This window comes from Halichondria panicea, chromosome 6, assembly GCF_963675165.1.
Source record: "Halichondria panicea chromosome 6, odHalPani1.1, whole genome shotgun sequence".
Taxonomy (NCBI): domain Eukaryota; kingdom Metazoa; phylum Porifera; class Demospongiae; order Suberitida; family Halichondriidae; genus Halichondria; species Halichondria panicea.
In genome coordinates, this window is record NC_087382.1 from 5201256 (window position 1) to 5228554 (window position 27299).

Here is a 27299-nt window from a genome sequence, read left to right on the forward strand (position 1 = left end):
GACACCTAATCCGAGTCGAATCCGGATTGAATCCGGGTCAGATTTTTCTGAGTAGTGGGCATAGTAAAATGACCACTAATTTCATTTGCACAAACATTGGAAGCTACAGGTTTACTCTAGAAACACCCACGAACATGTACAACACCTCAGAATTAGCCCTTTGTGCTTACTCACAGCTAAACTGCTTCTGACACAATCTGAACCACCTCCAAAGGTGGGTTGGCTAATCCGGATTAGAACCCGGATAAGGGCCGTTTACACGAACGCGGTTAGGTTTAATCCGGATAAATTCCAACCCGGATTAAAGGCCTCGTGTAAACGGGGCTATATACTGTAAACCGGGTTTCAAATGCGTAGTTACCTGGTTAGGTTTCTAACTATAATTCTATGTCGACCTTGCCCTCACAATATCTACATGAAGGTCAAGGCATGATACCCTCCCAACACACACTCCTCCCTTGTTCCACGCACGCACGCACGCACGCACGCACGCACACACACACACACACACACACACACACACACACACATCATTATTTGCAATTGACCAACACCATATGCAGTCGGAGCATCTATAGACCACATTAGTATAAGAAAGAAAGATATAGAATCAGTCTTAGAGCTATACAGATGATATACAATCCTTTTTTGGAAATCTTCTATTCAAAGTTGTCAAGGTACCTGAATACAAAGTTGTAAGTTTTCAAACTCAATAATGTTACATTATTATTATGGACATGCATGCAGGATTGTGTACAATTAATCCAGCTATATATATATAGTGTTGCTACAGTTTAACAGTTATATGGAGCTATAGTTATCTCCTTGGCAAACTGATTCATGACTGTGATAATAATTTATACTCTTTTACAGAGCAGAGCGACTCATCTCATCTTTCAAGAGTGGATATACATACGTCCTCAGTGGCAGCCTGTTTGCATGATGCACCACATTCCTCAACTATACTGATTGTTACTCTGATTCTCTCTGGCTTGAGATTGGTGATTTCGGAAACTTACTACATAGCGCCAGAAATTTATACCCGTGCATTTAATGGCTCTAGTAACAACACATTTTCGCTCGAGCTACTTATTCAACGAAACCAATTTTCTAGCGGAGACAGTATGACTTTGATTTTTCTACCAGGGATTCATCCTCTTAGTCGTTTCCTTACAGTACAAAATTTCACATTTGTGCAGTTGATTGGAGAGGATAATTCAGTGATACTATTTAAGGGAAACAGTAGTATCCAATTTACTAGCATTGGTCGATTGAACATTCAAAATTTAAATTTTTCATCTGAAATTGGAACTACTTCGCAAGAAAAACTGACTATTAATGATGTGGCAAACTTTTCAATTTCGGAGTGCTATTTCTCGAGTTTTTCTGATAGCAGTCCTGCTTTACTCTATATCAGAAACACACAAAACACTTCAATTGATCATGTTTCGTTCAAAAACAATCTTGCTAGAGCTCTGTATGTACAGTCTGGAAATGCAGTAAGAATCACAAATAGTGTGTTCAAAAGAAACAGACATGATGTTGCTGTACAAAGATGCGGAGGATCAATCAAAGTGGATTCAACAAACATTGTCATATCGAAATGTACATTTTTGAGAAACAATGCAAGTTATGGTGGAGCAATTTGTGCCCTTCCTCAATCTACTATGTCTATCTCAAACAGTGTATTTGACCGCAATAGTGCTTCTAAAGATGGTGGAGCTATTTATGTTCATTCTAGTGACGCATACATAACTGATAGTGAACTAACGAGTAACCGTGCAATGTGGGGCGGAGCGTTGTCTATCTTTGATCAATCTAATGTGTCAGTTTCAAACAGTTCATTCAAAAACAACAATGCTACAAAATCTGGTGGAGGAATTTATGCTCGTTTTAGATATATATATCGCTGATAGTGAACTGACCAACAACAATGCAACATGGGGAGGAGCGATTGTTATCTACAAACAATCGAATATGACGATCTCAAACAGTTTTTTGAAAAAAACAGTGCCCAAAAGTTTGGTGGAGGAATTAATGCTCGTTCTAGTATTATATATATCACTGATAGTGAACTAACCAACAACAGGGCCACGCAGGGAGGAATGATATTCATCTTTGATCAATCGAATATGTCAATATCAAACAGTTTATTCGAAAACAACAGTGCTTCCGAATATGGTGGAGGAATTTATTCTCATTCTAGTAACATATACATCGCTGATAGCAAACTAACAAGTAACAGTGCGAAATATACAGGAGGAGCAATCTACGCTGATGAGAGTAACAGCAAAATATTCTCGCTTTTCAAATGCAACATAACAAACAACAGTGCACATGATTGGGGTGGTGGCGTTTATTATTATGCCTGCAATGCCTACATCGTGAAAACAGTTATAAATGGCAATAAAGCCGATTGGGGTGGCGGTATACACATGGAGTTGGGTACCCTTAACATATCTGAAAGTGAACTAACAGGAAATCGTGGTGATTATGTGGCAGCTATGTACTCCTATTCGAGTGTGTCTATCAGTGATACTGTCATCACAAATAACGTAGCGAAAGCTGGTGCTTTATTCATTCAGCAATCTGTTTTGACATTCCGAGATACCAATGTTATCAGCGACAACAGCAAAAGCTCTATATACGCTCTTAACTGTGTAGTTAGATTTGATGGACCAACAAAACTCAATAATAATCACGGCAATCTTGGTGGAGCCATCTTTGCTGTACAGAGCCAAATCTATTTTAACGCTGAAATTGGAAAAATTTTAATTGTGCAACAAAAGCTAATTTTGGAGGAGGAATATTTCTGAGAGAAACCACGCTATTTGCAAAGTTCCAAAGTACAAATATTCAAGCAATGGAATGAAGACACGACTAGTGGAATATATGTAATGCTACACATGGGAAATATTACAGCTCATTCCGGACATGGTGGAAGTATATACGTTGATGATAGTACAGAAATCGGTGGTACTTGTAGAGGTAGGATCACCAACGAATTGGCTCAGAGCGTTTTCTCTGAATGCTTCATTCAAACTCTCAATTTGTATGACTTGACTCCTTATAATGGCACAGTTTTTGTAAACACATTCCTCACAAATAATACAGCCAAGTTCGGATCAAATGTGTATGGAGGTCTTCTGGATAGGTTCACACTCAACCCTTTCGCAGAATTCTATATAGCTTCAAATGGATTGGAATACTTCAGAAACACTTTCGAGTGATTTATCAGTTGCTTCAGACCCGGTGGAAGTAAGTTTGTGTAATGGATCCGAGAACAGTAGTGTGATTATCAGAGGAGGTATGCTAAAAGTGAATGTTATGGCTGTTGATCAAGTTGGAAATCCAGTTAATGCTACAATTCGAACCTCTGTTATCTCTAAAAGTGGTGTTGGTCGTCTCAAAGAAGGACAGACAGAACAAAGAGTTGGCAATCAGTGCACAGAAATAGAGTACAATGTATTCGCACAAGACATTGCTGCTCAAGTGGAACTCTATGCTGATGGTCCCTGTGCTAACCTTGGAAAGTCAACACAGAGTATAAGTATTATATTTCTTTCTTGTACTTGTCCTGTTGGTTTCCAACAAACCAATGATACAATCAAATGCATTTGTGGCTGTGATCCAGATTTACAACAACATCAAATCTCCGAATGTTCTCATGATCAAGAAACAGTTCGACTCGAAACTAACATATGGATAGGGGTTGATATTAGCACAACACTCAATATGACAAGCTACATAGTTAGCGACTGTCCATTTGATTATTGTGTAGAGAAACCATTTGATGTTGTTCTTGGCAATCAAAACGAGATAGACAGACAGTGTGACTACAATCGATGTGGTATCTTGTGTGGAGAATGTAAGGAGGGACTCAGTCTTGTTTTAGGCACGTCAAAATGTTTTGAATGCTCAAATCTCTTCCTCTCCTTGTTAATTCCTTTTGCTGTATTAGGTGTAGCACTGGTTGCATTCATTCTCCTGCTTAATATCACCATAGCTACTGGGACCATACATGGACTCGTTTTTTACGCGAATGTAGTTGCAGCAAACAGAGCATTGTTTCTACCACGTGACACCTCAACTTTTTTGAAAGTTTTCATAAATTGGATCAATCTTGACTTGGGAATTGAGACATGCTTTTACGATGGAATGAACTCTCAAGCGAAAGTTCTTCTTCAACTTGTCTTTCCAGCATATCTGTTTCTTTTGATGTTCTTAATAATAATTTTGAGCAAGTACTTTGACTCATTTGCAAAGCTCCTCTCCAACAGAAACCCAGTTGCTGCCCTCGGCACACTCATCCTACTCTCTTATTCCAAACTTTTACGGTTTATCATTGCTGCATTGCAGTCCACAGCTTTAGCATGGAATCGTTTGGTCCTATACTGGTAACGTGCGCTACTTCAGTCGAGAACACATCCCTCAGTTTGTTGCTGCTATCATAATCCTCGCTGCTTGTGGATTGTTCACTGTACTGCTGTTCTTTGGACAATGGTTTCCTCTCTGTTCCAAATGGAAGCTTATGAAATGGACCAAGAACACAAAGTACATAGGCTTCATGGACGCATACCATGCTCCATTCACTCCCAAGGATCGCTACTGGGTGGGACTGCTTTTCTTTGCTTTGATTATCCACAATCTAGTGACTGCATTCTCACCAAACCCATACCTACCTGTTATATCAGCTGGCTGCTTACCAGTGGGAATTATCGTGCTCAAATCATTACGTATTAGAGTGTTCAAAAAGTGGTTGAACGATTTCGTGGAAACACTGTTTCTACTCAATATCATTTTCCTAGCCTTTGGTACATTGTATTTCACCATCAAAAATGTGTGAGCAACATTGGTCGTGACGAGATTAGCAATGGCCATGCATTAGCAAACACTTCTATTGGCATCGCATTCATCCTCTTTCTAGTGATTGGTGTCGGCTACAACTTTTACCAATTTATTATGAAAAAAACCGATGTCTTCCAGAAGCTATCACATTCATTGAGAAATGTAGCTCTCGGAATAAAGTCTCAGTGGAAAGCTCGAATTGTTGATGGACAAGAAAAGAACAAATCGTATGCAATGGTCGGCCTACCACGAAGCTCCGAGTACCACTCTTACACCGATGGAGCCGGTAAAATCACAAGTTCTGATGAGCTGAGACTGTCGTACATCGATGAACTTGCCCCAGTGGTTGAAGGTGACTACATAACAAACCCTTCTACAAAAATTCGATCTGAAATCTCGGTAACACATACAGTGAAAAATGAACAATCATAATAATACTATAATAATAGTAGAGTTTAATTATTTTCATGCACTTGTATGTATCATCGTTTATAATGAGCTACATGCATAATTTGTGTAGATTGAAGTATTATAAGTTAAAAAAAGTTTCTTATAAAAATTAATTAGGCTAGACTATAGTTTCCAAGCGTGCATACTAAATATTTTGCTGCGTACATGGTTGCAATGGTAGGCCTTGGAGGATTTTGCTATCATAATTTTAAGGAGAATAGGTACACTCTACTCCTGCATGAGCATTGAGAATAATGCTGTGAAAATATGCAATACAATTATCGAAAATAAAATGATACTGTGCGATAAGATAATAGTATTACATAACACAGCCAGCTGTAAGTATGAAGAAGATTCATGCTTTTGAGAAAAAAGTAAAACTTAACTCGTTTGTACCTGGTTAGAGTCGAAATTATCAGTCAATTAAAGCTTAGTGGTGTATTTTACTGAGTATATCTACCCTTAGTTACTAGTAGCCCAGAATCCAGCAATCTGATTGGTCAGTACAGGGTTTATGTTATAGTTATAACACGGGCACAAGGGATGTATGGAATCATATGGAATATATTGCACTGAAGCACGAGGGCATAAGCCCCGAGGGCTGAGTGCAATATATTCCATGCATCCCGAGTGCACGTGTAATAACTAGTTTATATCCCGAGGGCATAGCAACATAACACTGTCTTAGTAACACAATATAAAGTGCACAAAAAGATGACAAAGACAACTCTAGACACAGCTCCATCTCTTCTCTCTCCTAGACGCCAGTATATGCAGCGTATAAGATTGGCATGACAGACAAATGGCTTGACACAAAATTGTTGGAGTTCCAACGCTGAAACCACTGCAAAACAGCCCCACCCCACTTCTGGTGCTGCAAAACAGCCCCACCCCTCTACTGCTGCAAAGAAACAGCCCCACCCAATTTACTACTGCAAAGAAACAGCCACACCCCACTATACTACTCAGTGTAACTGCTGCCTGAACAACCCCCTCCACTAGCACTATCCTCGGTATCACAACCAAGCCAAAGAAGCTCGCCTCTACACTGCTGCAAAACAGCTCAAGCCTACCTGCAAAAAGAGCCGCTTCTAGTGCTATGATGAAGCCAGAATTGACCGTGCATCAAGAAGTGGAGGACTAGGTCTAGGATCACAGAATCTTCACAAAATGAGCCTGGGACGATTTTAAAACCTGCATGGTTGCAAAGAAGAAACTCCAGCAGTGCTGAACATTCATGCATGGCTGGACTTACTTTGATACTTGTTATTTCTCATGATACAATATTTAATTTAATTATGCCAGAGGGGCGTTTTGTGGTCAGTGCAATATGACTTTCAGCAGTGCCATTACGCTGTAATAGTGTAAATTGTTCATGTACGGAAGAATTTATACTACTTCAAGCTTGGTAAATTTGTTGCTTGAATATAAATTAAACTTACATTATTGGCACTGATGCATGTTGCAAGGCTTGGATTGTTTAGCACTCCATTAACCAAGCAAGTAGCATCTTGACAATTAACTGCTGCAAAGCAAGCCACCAGTGCGACTACAACAACCACAATCTTCATTGTCTGCAAAAAGAATAGAATTACCTCATGCACACATTGCACGATAGCATGTATAGCATTGCCATACATGCATGACATTGTGCATATAGACAGCATGAACTTGTAAATACATGTATCACAATAGACAGCATGTATGCATTTTTTTTTACCTTGTTGGATTGGTCACAATTTCTTTCTGAGTTGATAGAAGAGCTGGTTAGCTATAATTATAGTTTTAGGTGTCATAGCTTCTCTTGCTGGCTCATTTTATACTTGAATCTCCTGTTTGGAAACTGAAATCTGGAATGGATACATATACAAACCAATATTCAGATACATGCATGCATGGATCAGGAATTTAAAGAGCCTATAACTATATTCATCATGGAAGGAATAAAATAATGTCTAGAAAGGTCATCTTCTATAATAATAGTCACTATGGTCTAGAGCATGGGCACTAAATACTTGAAAACCGCTTTATCCCTGGTAAAATTGTTGTAAATTTAATTTGTAACAACAAAGGAAATTGATATTGGATTCTGTGGTACTAGCCATAGGCGAACTATAGTAAAATATTTACATACACGCACAAGCACTATACGACACGTGCACTATACGTCTGTCATGCATGCTTGCTAAGCAGCTTTAATAGTTGACCAGAGTGCAGCTTCTATTATATAGGCCACACATATATAACTTCCATCAAGGTAGCATGCAGTAAGGCATAAATCGATCCGCCGGTTCTTGCATGGGGGTGGTAATAAAATCAAGGTGGTGTTATTTGTTGGTAAATGACTATTTGAACCGCACTTTTCTAGACTGTTTTGTATGACAAAAAATTATATGCTTACTTCTGTCTGAATCACTTTCGTTATACATTCCTCACTGCATTTGATCTACGCTATTAATTGTATGTTTTACTCCCCTCCTCCCAACTTTATATATAATTATAGGAGCCAGTATACGTATATCTCTGCCATTCAGTAGTACTATGTACTTATCCAAGAGGTGGCAATGCTGCTCACTCTTGTCGAGAACTACTCAATGACATACCAAGCTTAGGGTCAAAGTTCACTTGCATTGTATGTGTGAGACCCATGAATATACAAAACCAACCTTCCATTACGTGCATGTGGACTCAGAAAATTGCATGAAAGAGCCTGACTGCAATCATAGAATGCAGAGTGGGCTCGCCCTCTGAAATACGATTTTCTATACCGTATACAAGGTTATTTTTGTGGAGCAAAATATTTGTGGTTTTCGTGGTTGAAGGTCTGACCACGAATATTTTACCCGATGGACCTATAACGTCACATGATATCATGCTCATAACATCGCATATATGACATGGTTGAGAACTTTCCGTTTAGGTAACCCATAATCAGATTATTCGTCTGTTATTCTTGAGCTGAACTGTTATTTCATAATTGGTATGTATAAATAATACAAGCTTGTTGCTTTTTGAGTTGAAAGATAGCCCTGATGCTTATACAGGAATTGTTTTTTGTTTGTATAGAGTTAGATTGCATATTTTAACATGTCCTTCGTTTGCTTTGATTGTTTCAATCGTAATTGGATGCAAGTTTGTTGCTTTTTGAGTTGAAAGATAGCCCTAATGCTTATACAGGAATTGTATTTTGTTTGTATACAGTTAGTTTGCATATTTTAGCATGTCCTCCATTTGCTTTGATTGTTTTGACACCTTTGCTTCGTGTATATTATAATCTCTGCCCACGCCAATTCCCTGTAGCTTATAATTATGTGGGTGGGGAAAGCTTGGGTGGGGTACAAGCTGAGCCATCATACATTATTCGTTAGTGTTCCAATGCACACGCCTTACTTGTGAGTTGGTACATGGCAAGCACTAACTGATTAGAGATCCTCATTAGAAGTGAATATGTCCATTACTCAATCAACAGACAATGACTCTGGTGCATGTCTCTCGCAGATCAGACCCTGAAACTGTAACGGCTGACTTGCGAGACTACGCCTTACTCTGTCACTGCACTTATTTATTAGTCACATTACCATCTTGTTGTTGCTTCTATTAGTAGGATGTAATGCAAGGACAAGTTATACGTTATACCATTTTAATTACCGTATAGCGGGTAATTTTCGTGGGGTAAAATATTTGTTATTTTCGTGGGCAGGCTGACCTCCAGTAGGCGTGGCTTATCGGAACGTAGGAATGCCGTGCAGCCACGAGACTAAACGAAATTTTTACTCACGAAAACTACCTTTTCTTGAGTTGAACGAATTTTTTACCCCACGAAACTTACCCGCTATACGGTATCATATATACTGTAAACTGGGTTTCAAATGGCTAGTTACCAGGTTAGGTTTCTTCTATGTCGACCCTGCCGTCAACATATCTACATGAAGGTCAAGGTAGATGATACTCTCCCCACACACGTACACACGCACACGCACACACACACACACACACACACACACACACACACACACACACACACACACACACACACACACACACACACACACACACACACACACACTGCTATCTATTTATCTTGACTGGTGCCTGTTGCTAATTCTAAGAACCAAAATTTGAGGTTAATGTTTGTTTTGTGCTTGCTTCGGCTTGACCACGTGGAGGAGCCCACATTGCCCCAACTCCACTATCAACTACATGTACCACAAAACCTGGCCCAGACAATACAGTGTTGTACTTCATACCTATATAAGTCCCCCTCAGAAGTTTTCTTTTAAAAGCCAACTTGAAATATCACAGCAACCAATATCAAGTCCAAGTTAGAAGATAAGTCTTATAATTCATGTCAGCTTAATTTACAATAATTATTCAGCATGGCCCCAATGTGAATAGATGTACAATAACTATTGAGTGTTATATAGCACTGTAGTTGTGTATAATATGTGACTGAATGCAACAGATGAATGGGGAGAGTTGCTGCACCGTTAAAGACTCTTTAACCCATCATTCTCGGCTCTCCAGGCCGAGCATCTGTATGCTTTTCTGTTTCTGTCTGTTTTTGTGCTGTGTGTACCTTTAGTCAATTAAAGAAATCAGATCAGCATGGCCACCCCCAGTAACATACATGCATGTGCATGTACATAGATAACTAATTATGAGTACAGTACTGTAATCTATAACTACCTCTAAACAGTAGGATGTGTAATAATGTAAAGTAATACTAAGGATAAAGAAAAGACGACAGCGCTGACAGCATTTTTCTTAAAAAAGCACACAGAAAGACACATAACAGGTACCCCAAAAAAACACAATTCATGCAAGTAAAGACTAGACCACAACAGTTGTAGGTATAATAAAGTACATATAGTAAATAAATAAAACTACATATTATTGTACATAATAGTTAGAAGCATGAATATGAATAATAGCTAGCTAGCCTACCAGCTTGAAATTAGTTATTCCTGCAGCCATTCATGTCTCGTAAGTTTAATTTGTAAGTGCATTAATATGGAAATAGGAGAGGTGGTTACCCAATTCTACGGTCAGGTAAGGCAGTTCCTCACAATTTATTTTTTCGTTTCAACCCCTCCAACACACACACACACACACACATGCACTTGCGCATGCGCACTAAGGCATAATTATATCCAAATCATACTCTCTAGCATGCAAGTCAAAGTTTACTTTCCTTCTTTCTTCTAAAATTGTACTTAAATACAACTCTGTGCGAGGCTAATCATGCGTGTGCGTATACCTAGTTATATATATACTTGACGTTATTGTGACAGCTTAAAACAGTGAGGCCAAAGCGGCAATTAGTCCAGTGAGCACCATGATTGGCATAGCAACGGTAAATGCAGTACCATTACCAGCATTGGGGCAGCCTTATAAGTATAAAAAAGAAGGGGGCATTAGAACTATCTGTTCACTAACAACCATGCATGGTCAAGTTAAAGTATAGCGTGAGAAAGTACGCCCTATAATTATACTGTATATATATATAGCAGGTAATTTTCGAGGGTCCAAATTTCACTACTTGGTTTTTTTAGCTGACTTGTATAATTATTAAGCATGCATTTTCGTGGCTAGATGAAATTCACGAAGGCCCTCGGAAATTACCCACTTACTATAATACATCAATCAGTCGTGAATCCATGCATATGCAAGCAGTCATTCTGTGGTATCTGCAGTAATCTGCATGCAGTATATATATATATACATGCAGTGCAGCAGAATTTCGTTAGAATTTCTGCATGCATGCTTTCCATGCACAACTTACAAATTCTACAAAGTTTCCGTCTATATACACTTCCATATTATAATTATGCATGCACGGTTATAATTATTGTTACGAAACCGTTAGTATCATGTTAACGGAGAGTGTCTAAATAAAAATAGTAAGTTTCTAACATCAACATCAACATGTATATAATTATACTCGCTATAGAAGTAGAGCACTACAGGTTACTGAATCTAGGTGTCTGAATCTATATATATATAATTATAGTATCAAGTATATATATAGTCTTGACCTTGTGATTGCTTAAAACAGCGAGGCCAAAGCCACGACTATTCCAGTGAGCACCATCATTGGCAGGGCAACAGTAGATGCAGCATCACTTGCGTTAGGGCAAACTGAAATATAAAGAAGGGGTATTATGAGACACCAAATCTGTTCACTAACAACTATGCATGCATGCATGCATGGTCAAAAGTAGCCGCGGTCAAGTTCATGCACGCATGGCTATACTATATATAGCAAGCAGTTTATTGGCTCGTAGTGTATATAATGGTCAAGGGCCAGATCACTATCACTATATATACAGGGGGCCCCCCAATAACCAGTTTGTGGTACACGTCACATTGCCATGTAATGACTATCTACCTTGCAGACAACCAAAATACACTTTTCAATACACTATTCATATATATATGGCCATGCACTCCTAAAACTACAAAATGATTGTACCTATTTAAAAGTAAATTTTGGATAGAGGGTGGTCTCAGGTCACAAAAAAGGTCACTTTACCCCAGTACAATAATTATGACATAATTATACTGTATATATAGTGGGTTATTTTCGTATCAGATCATCTATAAAACTACGAACATTTTCTGGTACAATAAGGTTCAACGTCACTATCCTGAGCTGTACGAAATTAATCAATGCCTGCATAACGCATGCAGGGGACATTATTATAATGCATTGTGTAGTGATATTACAAAAAGTCATAGTATAGCTTTCACAATGTACGTATACCAGTACGGTGACTACATGCACATTTTGATAGCAATGAAACTTACCCGCAATCACTGGGTTTGGTGAAAACCCACATCTGCCATAAAGTGCTGCAAGATCATTGATGCAGGACAGTGAACAAAGGTCACCGCTGTTTTGCTGTATTTATAATTGCACAGGAAAGAAGTTAATTAATGTGGATTCAAAGTTGGTAAACTTACAGTAAACATGGTGGCGCATGATACAAGGTTGCCAGTAGTTCCAGTAGCCAGGCAAACAGGATCTTGACAATTAACTGCAGCAAAGTAAGCCACCAGTGCGACTACGGTAAGCACAATCTTCATTGTCTGCAAAAAGAACAGAATTACCTCATGCATGCACACGATGGTGTACAAGCATGTAGCATTGCCATACATGCATGACATGCATGGTGTATATAGACAGCATGCAGTTGTATATGCATTACAATAGACAGCATGCATTAATTTTTTTTACCATGTTGGATTGGTGGGCAGTTTCTTTCAGAGTTGATGGAAGAGCTGGTTAGCTATAATTATAGTCCTATATAGATGCATGTCATAGCTTCTCTTGCTGGCTCATTTTATACTTTACTCTCCTGTTTGGGAACTGGAATCTGGAATGGATATACAAACCAATATTCAGATGCATGCATGCATGCATGGACCAGGAATTTAAAGAGCCTATAACTATATTCATTATATAGAGTAAGGCACAATAATGAATTTGAGTACATTCAAGATGTTCAATTGTTGTGTTTGAGAGTGTCACTCTGTCACTGCACTCATTACCATCTAGTTGCTGAGGATCATAGCAAATGTTGGGTATCCTTTTCACTTATCATGCACGCACGTTATTGGTTTCATTTCCGGTTGTTCTTATTTAGTGTGCGTTCCTGGTTTAGTGGCCCTACACGCGCGTGTTAATTGTATTCGTCTTCTTTTGCAAGTCCTTTGCATGTTTATGACCTATTCATATAAGCTATGCAAAACTCACAATTCACAACTGAAAGAGTATAATATCGTATTCAAAATCCGATAACACAGTGGTGAGGGACCTGGAGGGGGTCTGTGTGTGTGTGTGGTGTGTGTGTGTGTGTGTGGTGTGTGTGATATGGGGAGGGGGTGTGTGTGGTATAGGGTGTGCATGAGGTGTAATAACTATCAAAGCACAAAGTACCTAGAGATCTCACTTTTTCCATTGGCTGACTAGCTAGCAATAAACATTGTATGGTTTGTATTCTCTATAGACGATACAGAATCCGCGTAGTAAGACGCTCCACCCCCTCATGTGCTCCTGATACACACAAACTACATAATGTTTCTATATAAATGGGAAATGTCCAAGTGGCGTACAATTTAAAGGGCTAGTGCCTCATTTTAAAGAAGTATATACGGTATACTATAGTATGTATATATATAGGCATATAGTACCCTAGCTCCCCTCCTGAGACAATAATCGTATAAACATTACAAATTAACACTACTATACATTTATAACAACCAGATTGACTGTACAAGACTCACCGCATATACGTTTGATTTGAGTGGTCAATTCGCAGCCCTATAGCTGTTGCGTAGACCATGTGTATAGGGATTCAACCACTTAATTATAGTTTGGCTGTGTATAATTATAGTATTCTCAAACAACATATATTGCTCATTTATATAGACTTGATGGACAAGCTGGTTTGAGAATACAAACAATACCATACACAGTCAATAAAAAGTGAGATCTAATAATTAGATCAGCGCATTTGATCATAATGTCCCTCTCAGCCCTGCCTACTATACCACAGGCATGCAGAGAGAGAAAACATTAAATTATGAGCAGAAGTAGCAATTAAGGACGTCACAGCGAAGGGCCAACACCTTTTCAGTCTCCTTGTCTGGGTTGCTAATTAATGCATGCATGCACAGACACACTATAATAGCAGGCCGTGGGTGAAATGCCCCGTGGAATTTTAGCATGTAAGCATTAATTACCTATACCTACATTTGTGGTCAGTTTAAATACCACGCACATGTATGTATGGGTCAACACGTTCTCACATGCACTATGATTATAATATTATTATAGGAAACAAAATTAGCTACTATTGTGCCCACATGCAGAATAAATACATGCAGCATGAGTACTTCTTGTTACAAGCCAAAGAAGCAGATGCCTAGCTGTTCGAGAATTGGGAACGGTGGATTAATAATATTTGATGGTATATATACACCAACTCTTCCGCATTTCATCATTGCATAAATGCATGTATATGTATTAGCCTCCTTCACCGGCCTTTCCCTAAGTGAAGTGGGAAGTGCGGCCTGGGATCGAGGCTAGTATATGTATATGCATGACCACTAAACATGACAAGTGCATTGATAACTAATTATGCCTCGAGGCGTAGCCGCACGAGGGATACGGTAAAGCTGACTGTGTGTGTGTGTGTGTGTGTCTGTGTGTGTGTGTGTGTCTGTGTGTCTGTTCCAGCTGCAACTGCTCAACGGTTGCAATGCGACGAAAACTAACAGCTTCTATAGGCTTCTAGCCACGTTCTCTTGGATTTTGATTCGTGGATTTGCAAACTAAAGCTTCTTTCTCGAGTTATGGCTAGTTTGACTCACATTGAAGGCTGTTGCAGTCTCTTCAGAATCTTTCATAGCATCATCTGTCCGCACAAACTTTCTATTCAACATATGAGTTAGCCTTGCACTAAAGCGCTAGCTTTTTGTTAGCTACAATACTCAGAAAATATCTGTTAAAACAGCTAGCTAGCAGTAGCCATTTGTGAAATTGATCTCTTTGGACACACCCTTTAATTATTCCTGTGTATGTAATGCGCATGCGCGCTCATTCCCCACGTGTGAGAAAATAATAATATCCAAGATCCAGATCCAAATCCTCCTGGCAGAATCATCTTTGTCTTGAAGGCCTGGTAAGCCACAAAACACTACCATATAACAATATAGATAACAATATGCATGTACACAGGTCTTTTCTTCTTAGATATTATATACACTGAACTACAGATCTTGGAAGAATCAATTTTCTTCTTTCTTGAGGTCCTAGTAAGCCACATAATACAACAATAGATGCATGTAAATAAGTCTTTTCTTCTCAGTGACTTTATATAGATAAGCTAACTTTAATATAAAATTCATTATAGAAACTAATATAACACTCTAATACTTTTCAGCGAAAGCAAAAACATGGCGAGAGGCATTAGCACAGCGCCAGCTTGAACACTAGTTATTTTATTAGTCAGTATATCCTTATAGGAAAGATTGCGTGCTGTATATACAAAATGCTTTTTGAAGATGGACAGTACACTATACTGAAGCTACGGGGCCCTCAAAGTTATAGCTGCTAAAACACATCACTAACGATATCAACTTACATGTTTCGATTCAATACACCTATAGAGTAGAAAGTATTGTGAGACCGTACCAACTATGAGACAGCTGTTTATAAAATTAAGTGTGTATGCATGCATATCTAGTAAATTGAGCTGCATGCTTGTGTTGATAGAGACACCTCAGTTTGTTCAAATACATGGACAAAGCATCAACATGTAAGTGGGTGCAAAAAGTTTGTAGTACTTAACATAATTATTAATTATGTGTACAAGATACCAGACGTAAAGCCATTAGTGCATGTAATGGTGTAATGTATCCCCCCTAGCTGTCTCATAATACCCGACTCACTCAAAACACTATAAACCTATAGCAAAGAAAGCATCACTAGAAGTAGCCTCGATCCCAGGCCGAGTTTTCGCTTTTATAACGGTTAGGCGAACAACTGGGCCTGGTACTAGTTGTCTGCGCATGTGTCAGTCGTTCGTCAGATTCTGACTGAATGGATATTCTCGTTCACTTTCGTGACATTTATATTCGTGTACTATCGTGTACTAGAAGTCAGTTCCCGTTTTATCATTATTGGAATCGATTGGAATGGCTCTTAGCTGAAGCTTCTCTCTTCTCTGAAGCTTATTCTGAAGACTGAACAACAAGGGAAGAGGTATAAAGCTTTGTCAAGCTTGTTAAGGTCAGATATTTTTGTGTGGGCCCTATGGCCGGCTATGCTATCAAGTCTTGTTCATGTTTGGCAAGAATGTAGGTAGACTATAGTTTCATCATTAATATGGTGGATCAAGTGAAGAGTGTGAGCTAGAGAACTTGGTGCTGCCATCATCAGCTCGTCGACAATGACACTATAACCGAGAAATTTAATATGTATAGATCTACACGTATTTAAAATGTCTACTTCTCTGTACAGGAGCAATGGCTAATATCCAGCTATCCCAACAGTGCTCCTCTTGGCTATACTAACGGACGAGACTGGACAGTTTGAGGTAAGGGTTTAACCGTCTTTGGTTTCTTTTAATATTGTCCTATACTCACAGACACAGGACTGGAGTATGACCTGCTCATTCGAGCGTTGCTGGGTAGCTCAGAGACATCAAGAGAATCTACGTTTTCTCAAGCAATGAGTTACGAGTTGGGGCCTAGAATCAGAGAAGTCCAGCAGCCTGCTAAATCTTTTTGAAACGTAATTTGAAGGCATTCAATCATCCTGAAGTTGCCCTGGGTCACTGTAATTGTGCTGCAGCACAACTGGCAACTCCCCAGGCCTTTGTGAAGCAGCTCCCTATGTGCATCTTTTGTGTACTCACTCTGTGCATTTTCTGTGTACAAATTTCTATTATTGATTTATTAAATATTTTTGCCGACCACAAATATACAATGAAAATTTGACGCATGCGCAGACAACTAGTACCAGGCCCAGTTGTTCGCCTAACCGTTATAAAAGCGAAAACTCGGCCTGGGATCGAGGCTACACTAGAAGATGCATGTACATGATTATACACAGCATATTGACCGTGGTTGTTACTGAACTGACTAGTTTGACTAGCTCGAAAACATCTGTATATATATACGGGTCATAATACCACTTTAACAATAATGGCCAATGGGCATGCAATTTTCCATGATTTGTATTTAATAATAATCAGGCTTGTATATAGTGTTATTCGCATTCAATCAACATGCATGGCATTTGAAACCCGATACGGTATAATAATTATGCTAGCATCTATTGCAGCACAGAATGCTTTTGCATGTGCCAGGAGGTATATACACAATGCAAACATCACATGACACACAACACACATGCAAGGCTCGAAACAACCTGTACTGCATGGGTAAAAGCGTAGAGTTCTTTATAATTATGGACTGTCACGGGACTGTCACGGGAACGTCTGTTTCACTACTTAATTATGCCTCGAGGCGTAGCCGCACGAGGGATACGGTAAAGCTGACTGTGTGTGTGTCTTCTGTCTGTCTGTCTGTGTGTGTATTCCAGCTATAACTGCTCAACGGTTACAATGCGACGAAAACTAACAGCTTCTATAGGCTTCTAGCCACGTTCTCTTGGATTTTGATTCGTGGATTAGCAAACTAAAGCTTCTTTCTCGAGTTATGGCTAGTTTGACTCACATTGAAGGCTGTTGCAGTCTCTTCAGAATCTTTCATAGCATCATCTGTTCCCACAAACTTTCTATTCAACTTATGAGTTAGCCTTGCACTTAAGCGCTAGCTTTTTGTTGGCTACAAGAGTTAGAAAGAGCTGCTAAAGAAGCTAGCTATTTTAGTAGCCATTATTGATTGAACTTGCAGACACACCCCTATTCCTGGATGTAGATCTAATGCGCATGCGCGCTCAATACCGCGTGTATCATTTTGCAGAATCAGAATCATCTTCTTTGTTGAGGTCTAGTCTCATGAATCAGCCGCCGTTCTTTTGAACCACCGTCTGAGCACTCTTGTCATGAAGTCATTTCAAAATGGAATGTTGATTGCTCACAAAACCAATGGAATGTAATTAAATCGTGATCTTACGCCCACACATATTTCCTAATTGTTATACAAATCGCCAAGCGAAGGCATCTCTCTCTACTTGTGTTTTGCTGTGGTGCTAAATCTGTGCCCAAGGACCCCTGCTTGCCTTGCTTATGCTTCGTAGCAGCTTCTATGTATGAAGTGTTTACCATGCGTAATGCATGCGTAATGATTATCCAAATGCGTTGAGCAAAGTGCAGTTCTTTGCTGCCTCCAAGTTCATCACCTGACTGGACTTCTGCAATTTGATTGGTCAAGACGGAATTCCGTCTTGGCACATAAAACGATGACAAGAGTGCTCAGACGGTGGTTCAAAAGAACGGCGGCTGATTCATGAGACTAGTTGAGGTCCAGGTAAGCCACAAACCAACCTTTTCTGATAATTACATTATTTTAAATTCGTTACTGTGTTTAATACAATTGCTAGCACCAATTTGAAATCATAATTATTGCAAATTATTAACCTTTCTATAACACTCTAATACTTTTGAGCGAAAGCAAAAACATGGCGAGAGGCATTAGCACAGCGCCAGCTTGAACACTAGTTGTATGAGCATTTGTCTTGATAGAGACACCTCATGTCAGTTTGTGCATATCACTGGCCAGAACGAAAGTACAGCAGTCAGATTCCATAGCAACGGTGCTAACTTTTGTTAACACCAAATTGAGTATTAAACACTTGGGTTTGGTTGGAGCGAATGTTGGACCACAAAACTTACATCAAGATTTTATCAACGGTTCCTACATTAATGAACTTTATGGACTTTAAATTACTCAATTGGGCAGAACCACATAGTTACAATTGGCTACTACAACGTATTTGAGAGCACTCTCTTTATGAACACATGCACTGGTCAGGCACTGCACGTTGAAGGGATGGTGATGTGTACATGTAGTTAGTTACATAACAAATTTAACAGTGAGTTCGCTAGAAATGATGGAGGTACGTCACAAATAATAGTGCTGCCTATGGTGGAGTGTTTAATGTTGGCTCAGGCAATGTGTCCATTTCCGACAGTACGCTGACAAACAACAGAGCTATGCATGCTCTCAGTCTGGTGGTGGAGCAATTAATATTGACCCAGTCAGTAGTCAGGCCACACCAAATTGATCTTATGTTTCACGGACTTTTAATCTCCAAAAACAGACCAGGGTGGCAGGCAAAAAATAAATAAAATTGATGAATATCATTATAAAACCACAAACAGAGCCACAACACACCACAAAAAGTCACGATAGTAAAACATTTCAACATTTTGCTAGATCACATGGCTATTCTGACCTCTGACCTGACCAATAGTTGATTTATTTTTTTGGGCATTCTGCAAAAATATGACCCGGAAAATCCGTGAAACATAAGATTAATTTGGTGTGGCAAACTAGTGCGTCCATCTCCAAAACAACAGTGCTGACTGGTGGGGTGGAGTGATAAGTGTTAACTCAGAGAGTATGTTTATTTTTATATGTAACAACATGCTGACAAACAACAGAGGTTACTATGGTTACGTTGAGTGATTTAATGCGTGTGTCCATGCATCTCCGACTGTAAGCTGACAAATAACAGTACTGTATGCATGACAGTTTACAATGTTATATAGTGTGACCATCTCTGACAACATGCTGAAAAACAAAGCGGAGCTAGCATTAATTCATTGGACAAAGGGCCAGAGGCTAAGGCAGTATAGTGTGTAGCTACATCTTTGATATCATAATGAAAAACAGAGGTGGCGGTGCATGGCGATGATGGTGGAGCGATTCAGTAAGTATAAGTTATAGTTAAACAATGGCCTCGAGTGGTATATTTGATTTACACGCGAGAGTAATCAGATAAACCACGAGGCGCATGGGTGTTTAAATCAAATAGTATTTATGACAGTACACTGATAAACACAATCTATATAGCTGGAAGGAGTAACGGAGCAATTTACATTGTATCTTCCACCTTCACATCCACAATACCCAAAAATTTGGACATTCAGAAGAGTAAATGTGACATCACTGGAAGGAACACTCAGCAATAGCATTAAATGCTTTATAATTATCTTAATGGACCTAAAAACCTCAGTACAATTTTGATGGCGTGTTTGGTGGAGCTATATCAGCGCTTACCAGAGTCAATATACATTAACTCAGAAGGAGTGAACATCACTGAATATAGCTACCTGGTCTGGAGGAGGGGTATTTCCCTAAACCTTGAAATAGAAATCTGTATAGACTACTACATATAGCATAGGATGGTGGAGGGTTTATGCTTATTCTAGCAGAGTTGAGTTCCACTCTACGTTATAGTTGTTGACGGTACATGTAGACTCTACATCTAATCATCTAAATAAACAAAAAGTGAGAACCGCGAGTATATATACTATTTTTTGCGTCAATTTATAAAAGCACAATGAGTACTTTTTATAGCTAGCTATAAAGCTAGATCTAGCTTGATTAACTCTATGAATATCATTAACTTTTAATTACAGTGTTCTGCAACACTATACATACCAAGCAAACTCTTCTTCCTTGGAAGTCCATCCACATGCAGTATCTAACCTTCAAAAGAAATTGATTGTTAAGCAACAGAAAATTTATAATTTATGACCTCATCAATAATGGGATATTGGGAAATGAGAACCTCCTATAATATCCTGGGGGTGAAACACAATACTGCATAAGGCCTCAAACAAGTAAAAGTGTTTCCTGGGGTTTGGCGGGGGGCAACACAGATGGTTTAAGAATAGGCCCCGCCTCCCAATGTAAAGCCAAGGAAAAATCACGTGCCTGGACTCTTGTTTCTAATCCCTCTCTTCCTTAAAACCTTAATCTCTGGATTAACTAGCCCCCCTCACAACAGACGACTACAGACCAGCCCACCCCCTCCGAGAGTCAACCGTCATCCAGTAGAGTTACTCACACAGAAGCTGCAATGAAGTGTGAACTGTAAATAATTATAGCTTTTTAAAATAACTCATTTTTGGGGTGTTGTCTAAATAAATAAGTTACACCCAGCTTTGCAAAAGGCACTAATCTTGTTGAAATCAAATTTTGCACTCTCAGCATAACCATACTGAACTGACCATCACCTTATGGTCTCATCAATTTACAAAAACCATGTGATATGAGAAATCTAAATTGCCTGGCCTTGCCATAAATAATGCTGGTTCATGAAAAAATAAAGATATACAATGCGTGCATGATCTACTTACGAGTACATCTAAAAATGGATGGCCAAAATCTTTCGAAGTAATGTCCTTCCTCAGGATTTTGGTGATGATCAACAAGTTTAATGGCATTCTCGTAGAAACGTTTAGGCCTTGAGAGAATTCTTGAGCGACTAACAGAAAATACAGCTCCGTACAAGCCCCTGGCATTTTGAGGATGAGAAACACCAAACAACGATTTCCAAAATTCTCCAACTGTCATATTATTACATTTGTTCAGATTAACCAACCATTTACCATAGTGATTTATTCTTCCCCAGGTATCAATACTACTCTTCATTTGAGCAAAAAATCCGTCATGTTGTGCCATATTCACAAACTCTTCCTGCATTCAGATGAACTCCAACGTACATGAGTCTTGATTTCTCCTTGAAAGAATAAAGTGGTATCAGCTAGATGATCATAGTTGGTAATGATGTGGTAGAGAAATGTATGGCTTTCTCTTCCAACGTTTTGCAAGTTATCCCACGTACTAAATTTAATTATCGTGTTTTGACTGACAGTTTGACTACCTTTGTGGATAAACGTGGCAATGATCAGCATAGGGGTAGAGCCATGACAAATCCTCATTGTAATGAGAAACTACTATCTCGTAGTCCTTCCAGTTGATTACGCGTCTATCGGGTGCTTTCATCGAATTCACAAGGCTTGCATTTGAATAAGTTTCTTCAGGAGTTCCAAATAGTATATAGTCGGCAATTTCCACGCCTTGCATGAGAGAATGGTCTTGATTGCTAACTTCGTATTTCCATCCTCCAAATCGACCTCGAGAAAAAATGGACTTTGATTCTAGCCATGGTTGAATAGTGTTCAAATATTGGTCACGCTTCAGAAACGGTACAGGGTAGCCATGTTCTAGACGCTTGTGGTAAGCGGACAACATTTCATAACCACCAATAAATCCATACTTTTTTAATGCTTCTATGGTCTGTTGAAGTAAAGAACCTGCTTCCCAGATTGATGGATATTTGACGTGTTTTGGTTCAGCTACTTCACACATTAGTGACCATACTTTACCGGGAGATGGCACGTTGTCGTCAGCGTAGTTTGAGAACACGGTCACTCGATAAAATGTACTGTCTACATCAGGAAAATAGATCCATGACTTATTGGCCAGGAGAGGGGGAGGTTGTCCTTTCAGTCCAATTCCGATCACATGGGTGTGACTGTAGACAAACTTTTGTGAAAGTTCTTTCATTTTATGCACTTGTGAATCACTGTCTGTGACCATACTGAGCATGTCGTCAAGAGGTGCTGTGGATATTAGATGATCGTATTTCAGAGAATAGGTCAGGATCAGTTTTAACTATATAAATAGTTTTTTTTTCTGAATTAATGGACGACACTGTGTGACCAAATCGGAACCACTGTTGAGGTATCAGTTTTGAAATACTCTCCCATATCTGTCCAGTTCCACCGAATGATGGAAATTCAAATATTTGATTTGGTCCCCAGCGAGTCGAGTCTTTGGCATCTTTGATATTCCCTTGATTCCAGTTCTTAATCTTCAGTTTTATGTCATCAACATGTGGAACAGCGACTCGTTCTCCTACCCAATCAGAGTTCATTTCTTTTGGATCAACTGTCCACACTTTGCGATTGTACTTCTCATGAATACTTCACTTAATCCTTCTCCAAAATTCTTGAGCAGCCATTCATCAAAGTTTTGTGGTTTGGCCAAAATCGGATGAGCTTGGATCTTTTCCAGTCCCTTCAAACTCTCCTGTTGCTCTTCCTTATCAAAAACTTGAATATTATGCTGCACAGGATATGGAATAAACGATCTGTTCCCACTCGATCCCATCATGTAAGCAAATGAGGCACGAGAACGATGGTTCCAACCTTTAACTGCTTTTTTCAAAAGTCTATCAAAGTAAGAGTAATGGGAGAAAACTACATGACCTCCATTATCCCATAAGAAGCCTTTGTCATCTCGATAGGAGCTAGCTAGTCCTCCTGCTTTCTGTTCTTTCTCTAAAATCAAAACTTCAATCAATCCATTTTCTCTGAACAAGTTTTCAAACAGTCTATACGCAGCTCCAAGTCCTGTTGGTCCAGCTCCAATGATTACTATACGTTGTTTACTTCTCAACTTTGGCAAAGGACCACGGAAAAATTTTTTATCATCTTGTGGTTGTTCCGTTAATTGACGTATTACAGCTGCAGAATGTAATGAAAGCTTTCTCAGTGCATATAATAATATAGTACTGTTCATGGCAATGGTTGGCCTTTTCGAATTCTTCTCATGTCATCAGCGTATTATTCCATGCATGACACCATTCAAATTACACATGTACACAGCAGAAAAATAAAACCAATTTAGGTGACACATTTTCATAGATAGATTTGTTTGCGATTTCACTGTTTAGCTTAAATCCTGCTCAAGTTGTGAAATTATTCATAGCAAGTAGTTTTAATGAGATTCATTGCATTTTCCAATTATCGTATAGCGCAAAATTTTCGAGGAACTTATATTTTCGTGGAATAGTCATTTCGTTGCACAATGTTCGTGGAAATGACTGCTTACCGGACCACGCCTTTAATCTTTGTTATATCAGGTAATTCAAACAATTTTTCGTGGACTTTATTTTCGTCTGTAGGATTGCTTACCCACAAAATCAGCAAAAATTAAGCCCCTCGAAAATTTTGCGCTATACGGTATTTGCGAGCACACATTTTTGTGCAGAAATTAAATACTTGCCATGCATACACCTTTAGATTATAATTATAGCACATGCATGCAATAAATTAGTGTTATGTCGCCGGTTCATGCGTTTAGTGAACAACAGAACTGCACAAGAAGCTAGTAGATGAGAGCTAGTCTCATGAATTAGTCACATGAATCAGCCGCCATTCCATGGTAGAGTCCATCTGAGCACTTTGGTCCATGCAGAGGTCATTGCACAATGGAATTTTAATTGTCATTACGTCATTGTTAAAACCAGAAGAATTCAATTTCCAACGCATGCAAAGGTCAATCGCAAACGCTTGACTAGCTGGTATGAATTTTTGTTTAGCTTAGCCAGTATCCAGATAGTGGCACAGTTTGCCATCTGAACTGTGCCATATGGCAGATAATGGCACAGTGTTTCCTTTGATCTCAGAGGTCAAAATGCAACAATTCCATAATTATAATACATGGTTGCTATGGTAGTGATGCAACATGCCATATACAGAGCACTGGATTGCTTTGATCTGCCCACTCACTGGGCAACAAAAATACTAGGCGCAGGGCCCCTAGGTGGAGTTTCAGAACAAAGATGAGGCCAAAACCACACTTCAAAGTATGAACAAAGGCTATATGATGCAATACAACATAATGCTATAATTAAGAGTGGGTGAGAGTGGATGAGTGTAATTGTAAACAGAGCTACAATAACATTCCATAACACAAACCATGGTAACTAAACAACCATAGTAATTAAAACACATAACTAATAAATCATCACGTGCACTGCTTCCGCTACCAATCCCTCTTCCTCTTCTACTTATATGGTTGAACTGACGTAGGGAATTGGAATTGACGTAGTAGCGTAGCCTCAGTTGCACACCCACAACCTCGAGCCTACTACATGCATGTGTGTACCTCAGGACCGCTGTGTAATCCACGCATTCCGATCGCGAGTTGTTCTTTCTATAATAATATACTATCTACTCTATAAGCATCTATCTTGTGGTTTCAAAAAATACAATAAAAGGTCAAAGGTTGTAATTAAATCTGGGATCTTGGTTTTCGAGGCGTTATAGTGCCATTTATCTCTTCTAAATGCTACTGCAGGGGTTAATTTAGCTGCGTTCCTATGCAGGTAGGGGTTGGTAGATTATATGAGCGAGACATACCTTTAATTTACACATTTGGGGTATAATATGTAACCTTATACCGTATAGCGCGAAATTTCGAGGGGCTTAATTTTCGCAGATTTCGTGGGTTAGCAATCCTACACGAAAATTAAGTCCACAAAAATTGTTCTTTGATTATAATTATCTGCTATAACGTGCAAAGATTAAAGGCGTGGCTTCCGGTAAGCAGTCATTCCGCGAACATTGTGCAACGAAATGCTTAAATTTAGAGGCCAATCCACGAAATATATAAGTGCCTCGAACATTTTGCGCTATATGGTATGGTATAACCTCCCAATAAAGGACATCTCCGAATAGCGGAAAAACCTCCTGCACCAATTTGTTCGTTATTTCAGAGGTTCCACTGTAGTTTCGAAGTGCCCCCTAGACATTTAAACTGTTTCCAACAAGGTCTCTCTCTGCATGCTTTGAGATTTTCCGCTCATGCATGAGCACAATAATTACATGTATATCAATCACCTTTTCTTCCAAGTCTGAATACGCCACTGTTCATCAAGTTGGGGCGAATCGAACATCTCCAAATTGACATCAGCCCTACCAAACTAATAAAAAGAATTATCACTCTCCGTTTCCGTCTCACATCTGTCAACCACATTGTCTTGTTCATACAATTAAATAGCCTATCCTGAACGAGTAAATACAATCAAGGGCGTATAAAGAGAAGAGGGCATGCAACTCGCAATGTTGGCCACTAACTTGCAAAAACAGACCTATAAACGTAAGTAGCGCTCTCCTGGATTCGAGGCTAAGGCCGCTCTCGAGGATAATTACGTTTTTTCTCGTCTGCTGCGCATGTGTCAATTGTAACACTAATCAGTATGCGAACGAAACCAAGATAGGCATGAATCACACATGATAGAGTTTTCTGTATCGTCATCTATCCTTCGAACACGTTAATTCTCTAGGAAGGAGGCCAAGTTTCTCACAGTCACTTCACAGTCAGTGATTTTAGGGTGGCTTCCTGAAGCTCAATTGCAGTGAGAAAGGCACCCACAACAACCTTCCACCCTTTGTAACTCGTTTCTTTTAGCGGACAAATATATGATCTTGGTATCTAGCTCTTTGTAAGAAGAACTAATTCAGTATCAGCCATTATACCATCCACTCATTTATAACTCCAGCACACTCTGCATTCGATAATCTCACCCAAAAAAGCATGTGAACAAGTAAAAAAACATTTACAATGTGAAAAGTGGCCAGGGGAAACACCAAAAAGCGTAGAAACAAGAAATCCGGCGAGAACATAACTCCAATCCATTACAACGTCATGAACCGTCATGTACATGCAGCTATATAGTGTTAATAGATACATCACATAATTAGCATCACAATTGACTAATTGTAATTACATGTATATAGATCTAGAAGATACAACAATGGTACGGATCGTCACCCACCCTCTGCACGCCCAGCTAGTGGGTTGTTTTTCATGACTGACACTTGTAGCTTAGTGATTCAATGTTTATAGTTAGAAAAAAACACACTTGAAAACAAGAATCAATGTCAGACACACAATATTCATTTATTACACGTTCACCAAACTAGCTATAGTCTAGTCACTATGTGTGTTCATCAGCCATTGCTGCATGTGTGCTTCTGACGAGTTTTATGTAGGCTACATAAATGGGGTCGACTTTGTCAGCGAGGAAAGAGTCTCTGAGGTGAATGCGTTGCTTGTCTCCCCTGGATTTGATATAGGGATGCATGGTTCCGGGGTCCACGACTACCACGATGCCAGTGACCAGCTGTTGCTCTTCCAATAGTGCCTTGGTGATGACAGGCACAATGTCCAGTGCTTCTCTCTCCTCTCCCGACAGCTCATGATCAGCATGTATGTGAATGTGTATTCATTTGGTATATATCATGAGCTGTCGGGAGAGGAGAGAGAAGCACTTATATACGCAGTCAATTTAACGTCTGTACAGTATCTATTTTTGTACAAATTAAAGTTGTTCACATTTCCCATAAGCTTAAGTTTATATTTTTGCACACATGCATGCATGCACTATATATAAATGTTTACGTAACGTTTCGTTGATGTGTAAGTTAGCTCACCTTCCAACAACATTGTGAGTGCGGACAGAAGATTCAATATCACTCGGTTTGTAGCAGCTGCCATAATTAATATGCTTTATATAGACAATGGTTTCCTCGCTGTTCCAAGGTTATGAAGTTGACTAAGAACACAAAGTACATTGGTTACTCGAAACTTCTATGTTTCCATTCTAGACCTCCACCAGGAATAGTTAAAAATAATGGCTATAATATTATGTCATTCACCTT

The 27299-nt window shown here is 39.1% G+C and overlaps 1 protein-coding gene, 2 long non-coding RNA genes and 1 pseudogene across 4 annotated transcripts; 2 read left to right on the forward strand and 2 right to left on the reverse strand.

The window, feature by feature from the left end:
- The first annotated feature begins 3226 nt into the window (after window positions 1-3226).
- On the forward strand, window positions 3227-5256 carry LOC135337928 (uncharacterized). Its single transcript, XM_064533950.1, has one exon. The coding sequence runs from the start codon at window positions 3310-3312 to the stop codon at window positions 4399-4401; it is 1092 nt and encodes a 363-aa protein (XP_064390020.1). The 5' UTR covers window positions 3227-3309; the 3' UTR covers window positions 4402-5256.
- Window positions 5257-11177: 5921 nt separating this feature from the next.
- Window positions 11178-13069, reverse strand: LOC135337869 (uncharacterized). Of its 2 annotated transcripts, none has more exons than XR_010395339.1 (5): window positions 13055-13069; window positions 12536-12674; window positions 12262-12387; window positions 12106-12199; window positions 11178-11436 (listed from the first exon to the last, which is right to left on the reverse strand). It is a non-coding gene; the product is annotated as an uncharacterized LOC135337869 (long non-coding RNA). The 2 variants fall into 2 exon arrangements; XR_010395340.1 differs by lacking the exon at window positions 13055-13069 and adding an exon at window positions 12850-12864.
- Window positions 13070-15730: 2661 nt separating this feature from the next.
- Window positions 15731-16785, forward strand: LOC135337870 (uncharacterized). Its single transcript, XR_010395341.1, has 2 exons — window positions 15731-16400; window positions 16452-16785. It is a non-coding gene; the product is annotated as an uncharacterized LOC135337870 (long non-coding RNA).
- Window positions 16786-21531: 4746 nt separating this feature from the next.
- On the reverse strand, window positions 21532-25720 carry LOC135336941 (uncharacterized; annotated as a pseudogene).
- Between the last annotated feature and the right edge of the window lie 1579 nt (window positions 25721-27299).

Coding starts and splice junctions, on each gene's coding strand:
- LOC135337928 (XM_064533950.1), top strand. CDS start 3,310: ATGCTAAAAGTGAATGTTATGGCTGTTGATCAAGTTGGAAATCCAGTT.